This window comes from Denticeps clupeoides, chromosome 1 (genome assembly GCF_900700375.1).
Source record: "Denticeps clupeoides chromosome 1, fDenClu1.1, whole genome shotgun sequence".
NCBI classification, from domain to species: Eukaryota; Metazoa; Chordata; class Actinopteri; order Clupeiformes; family Denticipitidae; genus Denticeps; species Denticeps clupeoides.
Window position 1 is genome coordinate 28896785 of NC_041707.1, and position 21312 is coordinate 28918096.

Here is a 21312-nt window from a genome sequence, read left to right on the forward strand (position 1 = left end):
GGAGATTTTTAACAATTCAGGCAAAAAAGCAACAATACTGTTTGGAAGGCCACCACACTGCTGACTGAAGATGATGTCCTCTCTGTTGTCAATTCAATTTTTAAAAAATCTTAAAAAAAAAAAAAAATCCAATTATTCTTTAATAATATACCACTGGTTTTGGTAATCTGTCAAGAGCGTGATGTAATTTCAGTGCCTCAAAATGTTGGTGCCTCAAAATGTTGGTTCCCAACCTGTGGTTTGCATGTAAAACCTGCACATTTCCTATCCTTGTAGTGCACACAAAGCCGGGGATTTTAAAAAGCTGAACACTGCAAGAGCTCACAGGGTCATGGGTGTATGGAAATGGTGCAGTAAAAACACAGACTGTGTGCCTGTCTTTTGTTTAAATGCACCATACAGCATAACAGTTGGCTCAGGTCGGGCTGGGGCTGAAGTTTTTTGAGCTCGGGCTGTGTCAGGCCTAACTAGGGTAATAAAGACTTTATATAGCCTGCAGTGTAAAACAAGGTGATTAAGGATGAAAAACCTACAACTGCTGTTTATTATTTGCCTTAAAATAATAATGCATTCAGTAAAAGCAAAGTGATTATCATTGTGATACACTGTGATTATCATTGGTGCACACAGGGAAATGTGTCATCTGCATTAAACCCATCACCCTTGGTGGGCAGCCACGGAAAGCAGTATATGGGGACACTTCCTTGCTGTACTTCAGTGGCAGATTATTAATATATCTCCAGATATGCTATGTCTCTGGATTTCATCAAAAAATATCTAATAGGGTTCTTGTTTTCTGATTTTTGTGATTCTGATAGCTCACATTTTCTCTAACCCATTTGAGTGTAAAGTAAATCTTTTAATGTGGGTTTCTTGAAAGTTGTTATAAACAGTAAAAATTTGGTTTATCACTAAACGTGTTCAACTCCATTACTTGGCAATGCCTCAGTTTCAAAGCATTGCTCCAGAAAATCCCTGTTTGTCTTTAGGTGGTATCCACAGCAGTATGGTTTAGGAAGAAAAGTTCTGAAGGGTTTACTTTATGGACAGGACTGTCACACAAATCCAGAGTGTTACAGTAATAATGTTCACTGTGTGCTTTTATGGGGTAAAAAACATGAGTATGTTCTCTGAAATAAGCCTGCGTGGGTGTTTGGGGTCATTTCGAGTTCTTCACAGGAGATGAAAGTTGTGTCACAAGCAAATGACGACAGCAGGTTGCACTGACCAGATGAAATATTAATTTTTTTTTTGAGGCCAGATTGACTTGCTGCGGCAGTGGCAGCTCTGTAAGGTGCTTGAAGACTGACATGCTGACACATCAGTTTCTCTCAAGCTGTGTGTGCAAATTACAACTACACACACATTAAATACCTGTCACAAACACATGAACTAGTACTGAGTCACACAGCATACAGACACACACACACGCACACAAAGCACACCTTCAGCTAGAACAATAGAGGTGTGAAAATATGAGCTGACCGTTTCTTGAACTGCAGGGAATATAGACCCCTCTAGGACAAAAAAAAAACCAAAAAAAAAAAAACTACCATCTATCTAAAACCAACCACTAGCTTAAGAGGGTTTCCAGCTGTTTTCTTTAAAAGGGTACTGACAGGTTTCACATATTTCTTATTTTTTATTTTAACAGCTTAAGAACATGATCTTCACAAAATCATTTCCTTTTAGTTTTGAACAATTCTTGATGAGGGGTGAGTATCCAATGAATCAATCAAATTTAATTTACACAGCACTTTTCAAGGCCCTAGTTAGCAAGCCAAAGGCAACAGTGGCACGAGAAACCATGAGAGGAACCAGCGCTCAGTAAGGGGAACCTATCCTATCCTCCATTCCACAATATGTTGCAGATGATAATGATGGACAATAAAACAAAATAGAAGTGATGTAGTTGCAGATCCCTATTTATGCCGAAGGGACCTAGGGTTAAGACCCCACAACCCGGAAGGGCGAGAGAGGTAACATCAAGTGCACAATATGGGATTGGGAATTACCCAATGACACAATACAAAGACACAAACACAGACCCTAATGGGGAGGCGTGTTGTGGTGGGCGAAGCTGGCACGGACATAACACACATAGTGGCTACAGAGGTGGGAAATGGGTTGAGTGAGGGTGGGGGTGCTTGTTTTTGTCAGGCCTCTACCCTTCCACTGATTTTGATTTTAGAGTCACTGAGCCACGTAAACCCCCTGACCATGATATGGTTTAAAACAACTAAAAATGATATTTATCTTAATTAATAATATCAAATATTATGATAGTAACAACATTTACCATATATATTTTTTTTTATTAAAAAAATCAATGTCTTTTTAAAATCACTATAATTCTATAGTATATGATAACTGTTGAGTGCAGAGTTGAAAAAGTGAAGAATGTGAAGTGATTGTCATTGTGAAACACACAACGAAATGTGACCTCTGCTGTTTAACCCATCACCATAGGTGAGCAGTGGGCAGCCATAACAGGCTGCTCGGGGAGCAGTGTGTGGGGACAGTGCTTTGCTCAGTAGCACCTAAGTGGCACCTTGGCAGACCAGATTTCGAACCGGCTACCTTCAGATTACGTGGCAGGTTAACTGCTACTTAACTGCTAGGCCACCACTGTTAAGCCACCTCTGTTGAGAAAGTGAGAAAGAAAGTGAAAGTGAAGTGATTGTCACATGTGATACACAGCAGCACAGCACACGGTGCACACAGTGAAATTTGTCCTCTGCATTTAACCCATCACCCTGAGTGAGCAGTGGGCAGCCATGACAAGCGCCCGGGGAGCAGTGTGTGGGCACGGTGCTTTGCTCAGTGACACCTCAGTGGCACCTTGGCGGCTCGGGATTCGAACCGGCAACCTTCTGATTACGGGGCCGCTTCCTTAACCGCTAGGCCACCACTGCCCTAGCAGGGCGGGGCTTGTGTGCTGCTTCCTCAAAGCCTCCCGCTGTGTCGCAGCTGCCTACTATAGCTGTAATTGGGCCTGAAAAGTTAGACATAACCTGGCATGAGCCTGATAGAATTCAACCTAACCCAACAAGAGAATGGCCGAGAATTGCAAATCACATGCAATTTTTTTTTCTTAAAAAATTGTTTTGTTCTTTCTGTGTGGAGTACATTTCGCCCTCCTCTCTCTTCGTAAATTTACCTTTCGCTCCTCCCGCTGTCTCCCCAGTGGATCAGAGTTTATCTGCAGATTTAAGCAGAGTAAATGATGCTGGCCCATTATTTTCTCGCCCATAGGCCTTTTCCTCCAACCATTTTAATAATAAAATAACCCCCAATGACAGGCTTAATCCCTAACCTGCAGAGATCAGCAACTTACCCCTCCGCCCCAGCGTGCTCCCACCCAAGCGACGGTGCACCTCTCCAACAGGCCTTTATTCGCCCCAGACGAGGCCTCTGAGCCAGGTGTGTGTGTGTGTGTCTCTGATGTTGGCTGGGCTGCCTACATGTGCATTATTCTGTTTCCTCTGTGGCTAATGAGCATTTCGCTCCCACTTTTCCTCCCCTCAGCGACAGCAAGTTAGTGCTTTTGTAGGAAAAAGAATGAACGGCCCTTCAGGCTTCTTTGCCATTTAAAGAAAAAAAATTGTTTGTCACCGTTCAGCTTCATGGATAGCATGTTTTGTATCTTTTGAACAGTTGTGTAAGGCTGGCCTTGCCATTTATTTCTATTTTCATTTTTTAAAAGGCTCCACTCTTTTCATCGCATCCTAAAATATCTTTACAGTGTCCGTTCAATTATCCAGCCATTTGATCCCCCAGCAGGTTTCGCTCCAGAGGAATCAGTTAATTACCCTGGGCATTTAAAACGTTTGACATTGTACTGATATCAGATACAAAGGTGATAATGTTTTCTCCATATTGACAGTGTTTACAGACAAAACAAGACATTTCAATGAAGTCCATTAGCATATCAAGCCAACATAATGCCTGTTGCACAGAATGAGGCTTTAATTAATGTCACTTTGGTTATTTATCTACAATTTTTTTTCTTCTTTTTTTTACACAGGTAAGGCTTATCCTCCCGAGTTCTACTATGACACCTACACTGCCCTGTGGCAAAATAAACCTAGGGTATATGGCTTTAAACTACAATGGACACAAATGAACCCGAATGCAGTGGACCGCATTATGGCCTACCGGCTGGGCATCAAGCAGGTGAGTGTGTGTGTGTGTAAGTGTCATTGTGATACACAGCCCAGCACACAGAGCACACAGCTCTGCTTTTAATCTGTGTGTGTGTGTGTGTGTGTGTGAGAGAGAGAGAGAGAGAGAGAGAGAGAGAGAGAGAGTACATTTTCCTTTTCTTCTATTCTTCTAGGACAAAATGTCTATTTACAAAATAAAGGAATGCAAGTGCAGGGGTGAATAGTACTAAGTACTTAGTACATTAAGACGTCTAAAGAACATAAAAACCAGAGTGTGTGTTTTAAGTGTTGTGTTGTTTGTCACGTTGTATATCTCATGTGTTTTAGAGAACTTTTCTGTTTAAAATAAATATGTACATGTTTTGCATATAAACCTAAAAGTTAAATGTCCTCAGAGCATTGATATAGTCTACAGTTTCCAGCATGTCTCTGTCTAATGATTTTATCCATCCATATCATCTCTTGGTTTTATCACAGCACTATAAAATGTGAAGATCTCTTGATATTATTAGGTAGCAATGCGTTCTAATCTTCACCCTACATTTTTCAGTTTACCAATAAACACACAAAATTTGAACACTATATATTATTTTTGTAATATTGTTTAATAATCTCATCCTGGTTGGTGGTTTTATTTTTTGAAGGATTACATATATAAACTCTGCTGAAGTGAATCTCATTTCTGCGTTAAGGCAGACAAACACCTCTAATGCAGCCTGTTGTATGTGAGCCTGCTGTCTTGCCTCTTCTCTTTATTTTAGGAGTTTAATCAGACTTAACATTGCCTCAGGGAGGTAAATCGCTGCTTTATTATTTGAAAATCAAATGTGACGTTAGCAACTATATTAACTGCACGCGCCTTGTACTTCTTGCTTGGGTGCAGCCTGCTGTCCCAGGATTTAGCAGGAAATCTCTGAGGATTTGCTGTCTCGGTCGTTATAGGCCCTGAACATATTTAGTTTGTTGTATTCAAGCTGCAATTTTTAGCCTTACAGCGCTTTATAAGGAGGAATTGCTACTAATATCTCCGTAACCGTGTGTAGTTTCTGTGCCCTTTGTGTTGCTGTTAGTGAAGTCTGACTGGAACTAAATAAATATTAGGGGAGTCACATGATTCCTTTTTTCGTTGGTTTGCCAGACACCGTTCGAATTGGGCAAGGACTACGTGTTTTTTTTTTCTTTTTTTTTCCTAACATGATGTTACCCCATCACCGTGGTCTTTGTCTCTCCTTCACACTTGATGGCGCTCAGCTGGAATGGTGCTGTCCAGGGCTGTTAGTAATGACATCACGCCGAGTGATTTATTTCTTGCAAGGTTTGTCATTGGTACTGACCGCCCACAGGTGCTCAATGTCAACACACAAAAGTATGTAAGGGACGCAAAATTTCTCAGAAATGTTACAAACACATACACACACACAGACACACACTATGACAGAAAGCGACTGGCTGTTTTTTCTCTTTGCACTCTGTGCGTCTGCTGGGATGCGTGCGATGAGGTGATGTTTTTTCAGCGCGGCCGAGCGCATCTTCCCATATAGATTCGCAGGCTCTTGGGACTGCGAGGCATTTTCACTTGAGTGTTTGCTGCCTGGCCCAGCCTGGGCTCTCATGAGCTCTCTCATGAGGAGAGAACTGTGCATTCTGATAAATAATGAAATGACTCTGTAGTTGATCCCATGGGTGTACTGCTGTAGTTTTCCACATGAAGCTCTCCGTAAAATGGATAGAGAAGGTTAGATGAAGTTTGTAATCAGAGTTTTTCAGTCATAGAACAACATTTAATGTCTTCAAAACATTTCTATGTTCTCAGTTGAAATAAAACAGGCTAGTGTTGTAATTCATTGTTAAAGCATTAGTGCCTTTTAGCTACAATGGAATTATCACTTACGCTACCTTGCAAAAAAAGTTACCCGCTAGAATATTGGGTTGGACCTCCTTTAGCTTTGTTTTGATAAATCGATGCAATCTCCAACTTTACTTCATCCAGAGGTTTACTCGTTTTTATTGAAATGTTATGTTCACAATGCGAAAGTCAAACCACTGCATTGAGTCTTCTCCTGCAAATCTGAAAGATTCTCAGTAGGGCTGCTGTCCATGTGTAAAAAATATGTTTCGTACTTCCAGAGCCATTCTTTCTGAATTAGAACCTAATTTATCCTGGTCAAAATAATTTGATGGAGAAACTGGTTGGAGAACAGTCTGTTAAGGCACTAGATTTATGGACAAGGAGCTATTTTGGTCTCTTTATGTTTTTACGTTTATTATTTAAATTAGCTGTGAGTTCAACTGAACATTCAACCTGAATTGCATTTTCTACATTTTTTAGCAACATATTTTTTTCAGTGTCATGTGTCACAGACATTTCCTCAATTCAGAAAGAAAGGGCCGACCAAGGCAGAATACATTTTGATTGGGCAAGAGAGCTATCAAGATAAAGATGAGTACAACCAGATAGCTGAACCACAGTCATGGACATGTAGGACAGGACAGGAAGATACAGGTCCCCTAACAGATCAGGGCTTTCATGAAACATCTTCTCAGCAGGCTAACATAAAAGATAAACAGAAAGTCAATAATCAATACAGGAGAGACATACACAAATGTGTGTGCACACACACACCCACACACATAGCCACTGGAGAGCTGAGAATGATGAAGGATATATTTGAGACAAAGGTGATGCATTTTTGAAGAGCTTTAGCAAAAATAAAGCTAAATTATTGCTTCAGCACGATACAAATCAATGCAATAACATTGGGATTTTTGCTGAGCACAGAATGTATATAGAATGTTTGAGAATTAACTACAAATTAGCCACCATAGTTTAATTACCTTAAAAATTGATATATCGGGGCGCTGCTGAGCATGCTTTGGATTAGATAGATTAGTGTTTCGCTCCGCTGAGCCTGTTTTAAATAGTACAATTTTAGGCATATTGCATAGGTGAACTGACCCTTGTGCTTTGGTCTGAAAGAAATCTGCACATATATAATCTGGAGAAATGGCTAGTAAATCGTTCAGAGGAAGACAAACAAAGATGCGGTAACGGACGTAGCCATGTTAGCTACTAACATCGAGTCTTTTAAAGCTAAACTTCTGTCCGCACTGCAAGTGGATTTGGTCCATGCCTTAAAAACCGACATCCGGACAGTGTTAGAGAGTGAGCTGGCCTCTATTAAACCGGACATAAGAGCGGTCAGGTCCGAGCTGAAGGAATACAGGGAGACTGTTACTACAGAGCTGTCTGGACTCAGCGTTAAAGTGAACAATATGGAAGAAAGCTTCTCAACATGCACTGATGATATTACACATCTGCAGAAAGAAGTAGATCGCCTTACAACACTGACTGAAATGTTGCAAAATAAGCGCGACGACATGGAGCCCAGATCACGGAGGAACAACGTCAGGATAATATGAGTTCCTGAGGCCCAGATCTGCTCCACAACTTTCGTTTCGGCACTACTTCTGCAAGCTTTTGAGTTGAAAGAAGCTCCACTGCTGGACAGGGCACACCAATCTCTTCTTCCAGTGCCCAGGCAGGGGAATCCTCCTAGCGTCATCGTGGTCCGCTTCCACTACTACCAGGACTGTGCAAATATCCTGCGTCTTTACAGAGAGAAGCATCGTATCAAGATAAATGTAACTAAGGCTCGGGCAGCATTTAATGACATCAGACGGCAGCTCCGCAGAATGGAGGGGGTGAAGTTCGGCATCCTCAAAGTAAACGTTCTCCTCTCCGGAGGAGGCTCGAGCCTTCATCTTTCGACACTTTGAGGGACATCCAGGTGGTGATTGACTTTTCTTTTTGCCTGTTTTGAATAAGTAAGTCAGCTGATCCTTTGACAACAGTAAGTTATTCATCTTGTACATGTAGGAAGTACAGTATTCTCTAATTAGGCATTTTCTGTAAAACTGGTCTGATTCACGATTGACAAAATTCTGGTTAAAATATCACACCCGAGTTTCAGACTGCGTACATGTTAAATTTTAGTTGGTTTATTGGTGTGTACTTGATCAGTTATTACTGTTTACTGACTTTTTCCTGTTATTGATGATGTTACCCTAATTGACATAATTTTTTGCTGTTACTGCTCTGCGGTGCATATTAGAGCATGGTAGTTCACCCTGAGCACTTTTGTGCCATGTTTATCGCTTATTAGGAGTGTTGATGTGGTCCCCTGCTTTATGTGGGGCCGGCATAGGTTTGGGGGTTTTAAGTTTGCATTTCAGAATTAATTTTTTTATCATTATTGTTTTATTTATTTATTTTCTCTCTCTCCCTCCCCCTTCTTTATCCCTTTCTGCTTCTCAATGTGTGGGATTTATTAGGCTATCCACGATATGGCTGGTCTTAACGGGTGGGTTCACTGCGTTTTGTAAGATGGAATATTAAAGGTTTGCACCACCCTATAAAACATTGCAGGTTTTTTCCAATCTGAAAGGCCTGGAACCTGAGATATTTCTACAGGAGAGTGGCTGGAGTGGATTAAAGAGTGGCTGGATAGATCACATCTTCCACTCTGAATATGGGGACAGATCAAGGGGCACAGCTATATTTACATTTACATTACATTTACAGCATTTACATTTACATTTACATTTATGGCATTTATCAGACGCCCTTATCCAGAGCAATTTACAATCAGTAGTTACAGGGACAGTCTCCCTGGAGCAACTTAGGGTTAAGTGTCTTGCTCAGGGACACAATGGTAGTAAGTGGGATTCGAACCCGGGTCTTCTGGTTCATAGGCAAGTGTGTAACCCACTAGGCTACTACCATATTGATTAGAAAGGGGGTTTCATTTATAACTGAGTCTGTAATATCAGATACCAAAGACAGGTTTGTCATAGTTATAGGGAAGCTGTCTGGATTTAATGTAGTTTTACATTAAATGTAAACCTGTGATGACCCACAGTTCTTTTGCACCTTTTTTGCTAAGCTCCCCAACCTAGACACATATCACTTAATTCTGGGGGGTCCTACACTGTCCAAGATTGTGTCCAAGTCTGCATCAGCTGTCATTCCATCAGTCATTTATGGAATCCTACATATTGTTTGACCCCTGGTGGTATACTAACCCCACCTCCCAGCAATATTCTTTTTTTTTCGCCTGTCCATTATTCATACATTTTTTTAATTGATAGTAGATTTCTCTCTTTTGTTACAAATAGTCAATACCATACTATCGTGATCTCGAGACCACATTTCGGAGCAAATTGATTTCTTTCTTGATGTCAGTCTCACACCTGGTTTGGCCTTCATCACTATTTGGGATAGCATAGGGGACAAATAATTTCATATACAGCCCATGTGAGGAAAATGCATAATAGTCAGCTAGTGGACCTGTCCAAAACAATTCTGCAAATAGGCCAAAAATGTGCTGGTTCCTCTAATCCGAAGTTGTACAAGGATAGGCTGCTTTTGCAAGCAGAATTTAACAATCTTTCTATTGCTGAGATTGAAAGGCTACTTTTGAAGACCAGATGCACAAACTATGAGCACAGCGATAAAGTCGGCAGGTTATTATCTCATCATCTTAAGCAATTTCAGGCTAGCTACACAATATCTGAGATTCACACGACACATGGCACTGTAACAGCCAACAACCATAAATGAACAATTCAAGGAATTTTATACCAAACTATACACTTCTCAGGTCCATGTCAGTTCATCTGAAATACATACATTTCTTGATCACTTAGAAATTCCTAAGATTACCTGTGAAGATTTGTCTCATTTGGACCTTGGAATATCTTGCGAAGATATAGCACAAGCTATAAATTCCATGCAAAAGGTACTGTCCTGCCGCCTGGATTCAGTGATACCTAAAATAATTGACTTGGACCAAACAGGTTTTATACCAGGCAGGCAATAATTTTTTAATAGGCACCATTTGTTATATTCTTCTCACTCTGCTCTCCAGCCACAAAGCGTTATCTCTTTAGATGATAAGGCGTTTCACCGGGTTGAGTGGGAATATTTATTTGAGGTCTTTGAAAGATTTGGTTTTGGTCATTTATATCATGGGTTAAAATAATGTATAATTCATCACTGGCCTCTGTACGAACTAACTCTGTAATATCAGATTATTTCCCTTTGAATCGTGGTACAAGACAGGGTTGCTGTCTGTCACCTTTCCTTTTTGATTTAGATACAGAGCCTTTGGCGATTTCCCTTAGGAAAGAGGAGAGGATTACAGGTGTGACCCGGTTTAGTGGAATTGCACCGTGATTGAGCGCTTTCTCCTATTTCCTTAATGAGCGCTCCTACACCTATGCAGCCGTACACACGCGTCCTAAATCCTGTAGTAAAACACTCACTTAAGATTTGTCTCCACTTTAGGAAACATTTTCGTATAAAGCTACTAAGCTTATTCTCTCCCCTTTTGAATAACCATCTTTTCTCACCATCTCAAACGGACGCAGCATTTCAAACCTGGCACAAAAATGAATGTGTTAGCTGAAGACATTCAAAACATTGCAAAAAATTTACAATATTCCCAAATCTAATTTCTATACATTGCTACAGATTGGAAGATCTCTACATTTACCAGTTAAAAATGCTGCAGATGAAATTCTTGCGCTGGACACCTTCATGAGAGGCAATATATAAAAATTATATACTCTGATCCACAACATTTATTCACCCTCATGGGAGAAAACTGGAGGGGCATGGGAACAGGATCTTAACATTGCAGTTACAGGTGAGAGCTGGCAACAGTGCCTAGAGGCTATTCATACCTACTCTGTCTGTATTAGACAATGTTTGATCCAGTTTTATGTACTACATCGTCTATACTACTCATCAGATAAGCTATCAAAAATGTTTCCTAATACCAGCTCGAAGTACCTACAATGTCACCAAGGGCCAGCAACTTTAGGCCACATATTCTGGAAATGCCAGTCATATCTCTATTTTTGAGAACCCTCATCCAGATATAATTCTTATGATATCTCAAGCCAAGGTGGTAACTTTCGCCTCATTAATGGCCAAAAGACTTATTCTTTTGTTGTGGAAATCAGACAAGCCCCCCTCTTTCAATGGTTGGAATTTGGATCAAGGAAATACTCTCCATGTTGCAGTTGGAAAAACTGCGATGCATTCAAGGTAATCAGGAAAAGTTCAAGGAGTTATGATCACCATTTATTAATTATCTTAAATCATCCAGTTTAAGTCCAGCATAGGCATGTTATATCCTAATGCATATACAAAAAAAAAAAACTATAACACTGAGATGAGACTGCCCCCCCCCCCTTTTTTTTCCTCTCTTTTTCTTTTTCTTTTCTTTTATTTTTTCTTCTCCTTGCTGTTTGATTGGTGGGGCTGAGGGTGGTGTGTGAATATTGGTCAACAGCTGTTGTTGAAAAATGTAAAATCACAAATCAAAATTTAAATATCAAAATGTTTGATCTGAAACATATAAATCACTTTTAATCCTTCAATGTCCAGTTGACCCAGTGTACCTGGCCGTAGATTTGTTGGATTAGCTGACGGTGCTGAGCTTTAGACCTGTTACGTTTTTGTCACGACGGCGAGCTGACGGGGGAGGGAAGCACAGAGTCGGGACATACTGGGAAAGGGATTTTATTAAGGAACACAAATAATTGCAACACGATGGCTGAAAACAGTGAGACAAAAGGGGAAACACAAACTTGCCCGTGTTGCCAGGTCAATGTCACATCAGGTTCACCAAAATGTCGGAGCTCCAGTGGGGCTGAAATTACCGGCTTTTTAAAAGCAGTCCTGATTGGCTACAGCTGGCAACATCAGCTGTGGCCAATCCTGACAGTTTTTTTGGATGTGATGAACATCACTATTGCTTTTGCATTTAATAAACAGCATAGTGTAAAACTGTCAGTGTGTAACAAATTAACTACATAAGAATGGATGATGGGTCTGTTTTAGCATGAGGTAGCGTTTTTTTTTTTTTTTTTTTTTTTCAGTTGGTCATGGGGACTTATGCAGGAATTATGACGCTGTGAATCCAATGAGCAAACTATATGAAGAGTTAATGTTTGAAGTCATTCTAAATTAATAAAATTAAATATTTCAGAGGCAAAAGTATTTTCAGAGTTGCATTGACTCCTGAAATGTCAATCATGAATTGTGGCATATTAACCGTGAAATGGCTGTTGGGTGAACATTATGTGCAGGTCTCCTCCTGCTGGCCTGTTCTGTGTCCCTGGCTGGAGGGGCTAACAGAGAGCACACCTGGTAGTGTAGGGATAGAGGAGCGAGCAAAACAGGAGAGGGGGCAGAAAACTAATTAACAGTTGGGCCTTGGGGGAGAAGGCTGCCCAAATAAGATAAGGTGCACAGGAGAAATCAACCGAGCAGAGCAGAGGTTAAGGCTGCACTCTGATGAAGTATGCAGGTGAGTCTGTGTGTGTGTGTGCTGGAAATTTGATACATGTTTTAGCTGAGATTCTCTATATTACAATGTTGTCAAGTTGTTTTCAGCAGCATTATGTAATTTATTGTTTAATTAACTGATTTCCAAATTTAAGAGATTTTAAAAGCAATTAAGTGTTTCATATAAATGAGTACACCCCACTACATTTATCGGTAAACCTTTATTTTCTATGAGATACCATACTGCAAAACACTCCCATAAATGTGGGCTATTTATTGCAAACAACATATGTTAATTTGCACACATAAAAAAGTGATTTTTCCTAACAAAATTATTCAAGCCCATTTCAAGCAAAAATTAGTACACCCCAATTATAGTCTTAGGAGAAAAGGTCACACTTGAGACTACAAAATTCGAATTAAGAGGCATTACACCACAGGTGAGTCTAAGGATTCATTTAAGAGGTGTCCAGCAGACAGGTGACAATAAAAGAACATTACTTAACAAAGAAAATGCCTTCCCATTTCATGCTGTCAGCAATGGCTCCACATGGAAGAGAAATGTTACAAAATCTGAGAAATTATTTCTTTACACAAGAAGGTCAGCAAAGATCAGCAAGATCAGGGCTACAAGAAGATCAAAGCTTTACATATCTGTCATCGCGCGAGTAGGGCACTCACTCACAGACATAGTTGGGCGTCTGATAAATGCTCTAAATGTAAATCATTAGTATCACGTTGGCCGTGACAATATCAGTCAAAACATTATAGCAAAAGTGATCAAAAAATTGAAGAAAGATGGAAGTGCAAACATCTTGCAGAGATGTCCAGGCGTCCATGGAACTTAACATCTCAACAGGAGCATCTTCTGATGAGAAGGGTGGAAGAAAATTGGCACTCAGGTTCACTGCAGTTAGCTAAAGCAGTAGAAAGCCAAACTGGAGTGACTGTTTCCCGTGACACCATACAGCGTACACTGCAGAGGAATGGCATGCATGGGTATCATCCTTGAAGGAAATGCATGGTGCCTACAGTGAAATATGATGGTGGCCTTATGTGGAGCTGTATGAATGCTGCTGATGTTGGACAGCCCTCTCCCCAGCCACCCCCACCAGCTCCTCTGGCAGGACCCCAAGGCGTTCCCAGACCAGACTGGAGATATAATTTCTCCAGCATGTCCTGGGTTGACCCGGGGCCTCCTGCTGGCAGGACATGCCTGAACCACCTCAACTGGCTCCTCTCAATGTGGAAGAGCAACAATTCTACTCTGAGTCCCTCCCAAATGTCCGAGCTCTTCACCCTATCCATAAGGCTGCACCCAGTCACCCTACATAGGTGACTGTGCGCATTTCGGCCGCTTGTATCTGCGATCTCATTATTTCGGTCATAACCCAAAGCTCATGACCATATTGGGACGTAGATCGACCGGTAAATTGAGAGCCTTTCTTTCTGGCTCAGCTCCCTCTTCAACACGACAGATCAGTTCAGCGTCCACATCACTGCTGACACTGTCCCAATCCGCCTGTCAATCTCCTGCTCCTTTCTTCCCTCACTCGTGAACAAGACCCCAAAATACTTAAACTCCTCCACTTGAGGCAGGACCTCTCTCCCAAGCCACCCTTTTCCGGTCGAGAACCATGGTCTCAGATTTGGAGGTGCTGACCCTCATCCCAGCCGCTTCACACTCGGCTGCGAACCTACCCAGCAATAGGTTATGAACAGAACCAGTGACAAAGGGCATCCCTGGCGGAGTCCAACCCTGAACGGGAACAGGTCCTACTTACTGCTGGCTATGTGGACCAAACTCATGCTCCTCTGGTACAGGGACTGAATGGTCCTTAACAAAAGGCCATCCACCCCATACTTCTGGAGTGCCCCCCCTACAGGACACGGTCATAAGCCTTCTCCAAATCCACAACACATACGTGGACATACATGCCCCCTCCATCACCCAGCAAGGGTAAAGAGCTGGTCCACAGTTCCATGGCCAGGACGAAAACACATTGCTCCTCCTCAATCTGAGATTCAACTATCGACCGGACCCTCCTCTCCAGTACCTTGAAGTAGACTTATCCAGGGAGGCTGAGGAGTGTGATCCCCCTATAGTTGGAACACATCCTCCGGTCCCCCTTCTTAAAAACAGGGAACCCCACCCCAGTCTGCCACTCCACCGGAACTGCCCCCGATGTCCACGCAATGTTGTGTTAACCACGACAGCCCTACAACATCCATAGCCATGAGATAACCAGGATGGATCTCATCCACCCCTGTGGCTCCGCCGCTGTTTAGCTGTTTGACTACCTCAGCAACTTCTGCCCCTGAGATTGGACAGTCCATACCCAGGTATCACAGCTCTTGTTCCTCCTTGGAATTTGCGTTGGTGGGATTGAGGAGCTCCTCAAAGTATTCCTTCCACCGCCCACCTATAGCCCCCGTTAATGTCAGCAGCTCCCTATCCCCACTGTAAACAGTGTTAGTGAGTGCTGCCTTCCTCTCCTGAAGCATCAGATGGTTTTAGAGAACCTCTTTGGAGCCGATTGATAGTCTTTCTCCATGGCCTCACCGAACTCCTCCCACGCCCAAGATTTTGTCTCAGCGACTGCCACTTCTGCACCCTGCTTGGCTGTCTGGTAACTGTCTGCTGCTTCTGGAGACCCACAGACCAGCCATGCCCTGTAGGTCTCCTTCTTCAGCCTGACGACTCCCCTAAACTCTGGTGTCCACCAGCGGGTACCGGGTTACCGCCACGACTGCTATCTGCCACCTTGTGACTACAGGTAGCAACAGCCACCTCAACAGCTGCAGAGCGGAACACAGAACACAGCCCTCCAGGTCATGCTGTCATTGTCCACGTGAGCATTGAAGTCCCCCAGCAGGACAATGAAGTTCCCAGTTGGAGCACTATCTAGCACTCATCCCAGGGACTCCAAAAAGGGTGGGTACTCTGAGCTGTTATTTGGAGCATGAGAGCAAACAACAGTCAGGACCCATTCCCCGACCCGAAGGCGAAGGGAAGCTTCCCTCTCATCCCTTGGGGTAAACCCCAACAAACAGGCTGAGAGTCTTGGAGCTAACAAAAAGCCAACCCCAGCCCTCTGCCTTTCACCCGGAGCAACTACAGCAAAGGAGAGTGTACAACCTCTCTCAAGGACTTCCAGAGCCAATCATATGTGTCGAGGTGAGTCCGACTATACTGTATCTAACTGGTACCGCTCAACCTCTTCCACATGCTCCAGCTCCATCCCTGCCAGAGAGGTGACATGTCCCAATAGCCAGTTTCCTTGTTCGGGGATTGGACCGCCAAAGCTCCCACCTTGGTCTGCCACCCGATCCACATTGCGCCTGACCCTTCATGTTCCTCCTTCCTCCACAAGGCACTCGCTCACTGGCCCCACCCACAGGCCTGCCTCCAGGGTGGGACCCCGGTAACCCTCCGGGCCAGGTACACTGGCTCTTTGTTCTTCCTTCCATGAAAGGTCTTCTGAACCGTTGTTTGTCTCACCCTTTACCTAAGACCAATTTGTCATGGGAGACCCTACCAGGGGTACCAAGTGCCCCAGACAACATAGCTCCTAGGATAATTAGGGTTCTCAAACTCCTTCACCACGATAAGGTGTTGATTCAAGGAGGAGATATATATAAGTTTTATGTATGTGCAGAAATATGCACATATTAGTTTGCATCAATTGTCCGAATATACACAAAGATAGAAAAAAAATGCTAGTGGTGATAGTTACTGTTCCTAATGTCCCACTCTGCCCCCCCATGCTTATGAAGATAAAGTTTTAATAAAAAAATATGTCAATGCCTGGACATAGATAGAAATATGTTGTTTTATTTTAAGTGAGTTTTTCTTTGTGCATGTGTTGACCTGTGTGTCTGTGTCCATTTAGGTGTTGTTATTATGTGATGAGACATAAGTCCTCTCACCCCACTGTCTCCAGTCTTTATTTGAGTCTATTAGAGCTTAAGGACTGTGAATTGTGACCATCCTGCCCCTCTCCCTGGACTGCAGAGATCCCCTGTGAGCAGCTTTCACCAGTTCATGTGTCACTGCACTGCCTCCCCCTGTTCCACTCCAGCGTCGCCCCACAGGAGTTGGTCACCTGTCAGCCCACAGCCCCATTGCCTGCTGAGTCGGTGGAAGGCACCAGACCTTCCACTCCACAGCTCCATTGATGACATTTTTAGGACAAGGACCACATGAACCCTGACCACCAACCGGGGAGCTAAAAATGTGACTGAACATCCAAAGGCTAATAACAATCAAACTTTTCTCAATCTATGTTTCTCTCAAACCCTTCTTTCTGGGAGAGACCATGGGACAGATACCAAGAGAAAAAAAATCTTGCATTTATTGTCTGTGAAACAAAATGGTTTCACAGACATTGTGTGTTTGAAACTTTTTGTTTCACGGACAATAAATATCAGGTTGACTGACAGGATGTAAACGTGGTGATGTGCGAACTAAATCTGACTAATCAGAAACACAAAGCTGCAATCAGCATGCCTAGATGTCACACTGGCACACACTGGTAAAGTTTTGAAAAGAGCTTGATTACAAGCAGCAAAACATTGAGGAGAAAGGGCTAACGGGCTGTGTTCTTCATTTGAAAGCCATACCAATGAAGCTGAACTCTTGATTGGATGACAGAATGTGCTGACAACAAATACCTTGTCGATGTCTGCATTTGTCGGTGCTGCTGAAATATTGACAGTTTCTAAAGTGCTCTGTTACAATGTGTACCAGGAATGCTCTATTAATTTAAGTCAGCCTGGCTGCTGCCTCTGAGTTAGTGAGCTCCTAAGCTCATTATTGTGTTCTCATCATGGAAAAAAACGATCAAATAAAGGTTTTTATTGCAAAAACAAAATGTTTCTTGGAATAAAGTTTTTCCTAATCTGATGATGAAAGTCAGATTCAGTGCACATACAGCAGATTTATTTTAATTTCTACGTAAATATTCAGTATCTCACAAAAGTGAGAACAGCCCTCATATTTTTGTAAATATATTTTTTTATCTTTCCTTAGGACAACAGTGAAAATGTGACACTTTGATACAATGTAGTATGTGTAGTAGAGGATGTGGTGGTGATAACACAAAGTTTAACATCAAGTACTCCCCATTCACTTCACCTTGTAACACTAATGTGTCACATGACAGTGGGGAGGCCAATTTTTGTTGCCAGGGGTTTAGACAGGGGTTTTAGCTGTTTGATTAGCTGTTTTGAGTGGAAAGTAAATTTACATTGTTAAACACTGTACTTACACTGTACACTGACTACTTTGCTATTGACATGAAATTCTCACAAGTCATTGGTAACAATCCATTGAACCCATATATGCAAAAAAAGGAAACCATAGATGTCCTTAAATTATGTGTAATGTGTAATAAAATTGAATGACACAAGAAAACATTTATTTAATACTTCACACAAAAGCCTACAAGATGACTCCTGCACCCAGTGCATTGCTCATGTGTGATTTTGGCCCGTTCGTCCACACATGTGTCTCTGTTTTTATTTATATTTTATAACATCTTGCAATAAAATTACTTTACTTTATTTTATTTTGTCGACGCTTTTATCCAAAGCGACTTACAGGAGGAAGACACCAGCAATTCTCGTTACAAATTGATTAGCAATAAATTCCAAGAACGTCGCTGCAATACTCTGCAATTATCTATTTCTTTGCACTTTAACCCAACTCTTCAGAGAACCGCAGAGTTCATATTGACTTGGTGTTTGTCTAAACAACAAGCCGTAAATAAATCTAGTGTATTTTTAATCACATTTACGGATGATTCTGGGCCTTCTACTGTGCCTGCAGATCCATAATGCATTGCATGACAGTCTTCTGCTCAACAGTAGTGGTGGGAGTTAATCGCATAAGACACTAAAATGAATTCACTTTATTTTTTAGAGCACTGCATTTGGGATCTAAGCGCAGCTTTGGCAAAGGCGGCTATGAATCTGTGATAAACAGACATCGTCTTTGACTTAATTTAGGCAACAATGTACCAAGCAGAATACAGTTTAGCAAAGTTTATATTCGTAGATAGAGATATTGCATCTCTAAATATTTCATAAGCTGCTCATTTTTAATTAGAGGGATTGTAGAGTTTATTTTAATAGGAGTTAAATCTCTTTTAATGACATTGTTTAAACCGCTATCTCAGATTCACAGACTGCCACGTTGGTTGAAAAAATAAAATGCTGGCGCTTATTTTTTCACAAATTCAATCCAAACCTTGTTGTGATGAGGCATGAAAAAGACATTGGCAAACAGCAGTGACCAATCCATGCCTTGGAAATGTTCATATCCTTGCAGATTCCATTATTGCAAGTATAAACAGAGACAATTAGCTTTGATGCAGAGAAAAAGAACCTTGTCAATAACTGCGTAGTAAATCGCACTGAGCGTGTAAAATTCCCACATTATTGTTCCTCTTTTCTGGTTGTTCTCCCCTTACCTCTGGATCCTGTTAGGAGGAGTAATGCACTCCTTCAATAGCAGTCAGCACAGTCGGCCCCAATGCTTGGTTTTTGTTTTCACCTCAGCTGACTCTCTGCTACATTTGCTCTGCACCAGAACATATCGTGAGGGATAGGCTGACCCAAGATGCCAAGCAGGAAGTAAGTGGAGGTGTAATCCAAAGTGGCAGCTGATCACATCCAGCCAATCAGACCCAGATTCTAGGTCCCTTCCATTCCATATTACAGACCCATCGTAACTATGTCATCATCCTGCTTGACTCTTGCAGCAGACTGGTGGAGGGAAAATGCTTCCTTGCCTAACATTGTTGATTGGAATTTGTGCTGCATGTATAGGTTGTCTATAAGTGTATGTGTGCTGGGTGGCTGAGACTGTATTCTCACATGCTGTAGTGTTTGGGATTGTGCATGAGTGTAATTTCTGGAATAACACTCTTATTTAGCTTGTTTCCTTGAGATCTAGAGATTGAGATTTTAAAAGGGCATTTTTCTGTGATAATCACAATCCTCTGCTGAGGATTGTTCCATAATAAACACCATTTTCCAAGCTACTAGGGCACACTGCATACATACTGTTCTTTATGAAGTGTTCCACAATCAGTCTTCTAAATTAAGATGTTTCAACTTCAATGATTTTTCCATGCTGCCATCAGGGGCAGATGGATACCATCAAATGTTGCAGGAATAGTGGTCCAGTTTCCTCCCATATTTACATTTACAGCATTTATCAGACACCCTTATCCAGAGCAACTTACAATCAGTATTTACAGGGACAGTCCCCCTGGAACAATTTAGGGTTAAGTGTCTAGCTCAGGGACACAATGGTAGTAAGTGGGATTTGAACCTGGGTCTTCTAGTTTTATAGGCGATTGAGTTACTAGTCTACTACCACTCACATCTTAAAGACTGAAAAAGTAGCCCACAAGCCTAGACCCACATACTGTTCTCACCTATAAAATTATGACCACTGACAGGTGACGTGAAAACCGTGACGTGAAGTGGTTGCAGGACAGTGAGGTTAATGGTACTGATACTTTCAGAGTCAGATTTACCAATATTTTTATGTTTAGTTGCCAGAATTGCACGTTGTGGTTCTTATTCGCCTCAGTAAGGCACGGTACAGTCTGCCCCACCTTGTACCTTTTCTCTGGGGAAATAATTATTAGACAGTTTAGAAAGTTTGGGTTTATAATTGTTTGAATCAGTGTGTAAGGGAAACTGAAGTCCAACCCCCCCAAAAATTGTCACATGATTCCTTCCATGTGACTGGGAGCAACACAAAATGAGGTAACGTGACTCCTATAAATTGGCAAGATGGCCACCGCCAGCTGCTTAGTCATTGATTGACACACGTCAACGAGACTCGGCTCCACTCTTTCTTCAGAAAGACCTGACCGTGCATTTGGACGCAGCAGACTGCGCCCCAAAGGAGCCGTGACTCGCCTTGAGGACGCCGCCACTGTCCTTGTCCCTGGCCAGCCTTGGCTTCATTTTCCGCAGAGTCTCGACCGCTGACTCTCAGGCGCCTGACTGAGAGTCCCGTGTCCGGTGGTGTTGAAGGTGAGGAGCGGCCATTCAGCGGGGCGAGCCGGAGATTGACCGTGAGCAGCTGCGGACGAGGTGCCGGTACCACACTGGCCTGAAGCCGTCTGTGCAGGACTTCTGCCACTCGTCCATCATGAATACTGGACCAGTTATTCATTCATTTACCATTCATCTCAGCTGTTCATCTCTTCTCATCTCATCGTCCACTCGAATCATTAAGACTCAGTGTATGGACTTCCCTCCCTCCTTCATGGACTGCTTTGCCTGGTCCGCTAGGGGTCGTGCCTAAGAGGGGAGGTACTGTCATGATCCGGTCCGAAAGGGGTCACGTTTGTCATGTGTAATGTTCCCTTATTGTTTTCACCTGTGTCGAATGTATAAAGCTGCCCAGTTCGTTTCTGTTTGCCGTCAGGTCTTTGTTGTGTTACACGTTCACCTGTTGCTGGATGTCTCCTTTGTCATGTTCTTCATCCATTAAAACCCAGTTTCGTGACATCATGCAAATGCGTCCTTCTTCCTCATCATCTATTCTCATCGTCTCCGTTCACCTGCCTTCCGTTCATGCCATCAAGGTTGTGACAGCAATGATACAGAAAATGTATGTTTCGTACAGACAAGTGGACAGACAAGCTGTTTGATAAGCAAATGCCACACTTCATGGTAACTTATTCAGTGGCAGTTGTATACTGTCAGGATCCGATCTGGCAGGGGCTACTCCAGATCCTGAGATGTATGGAGATCACTAATCAC

The 21312-nt window shown here is 42.3% G+C and overlaps 1 protein-coding gene across 2 annotated transcripts in view; it reads left to right on the forward strand.

Moving 5' to 3' along the window:
- Positions 1–21312, forward strand: part of mdga2a (MAM domain containing glycosylphosphatidylinositol anchor 2a) — a 163341-nt gene that overhangs the window by 99901 nt on the left and 42128 nt on the right. For both annotated transcript variants that reach the window (XM_028976747.1, XM_028976757.1), the window contains exon 10: positions 4028–4176. In XM_028976747.1, the coding sequence (XP_028832580.1) occupies positions 4028–4176 (149 nt within the window). The remainder of the gene's footprint in view (positions 1–4027; positions 4177–21312) is intronic.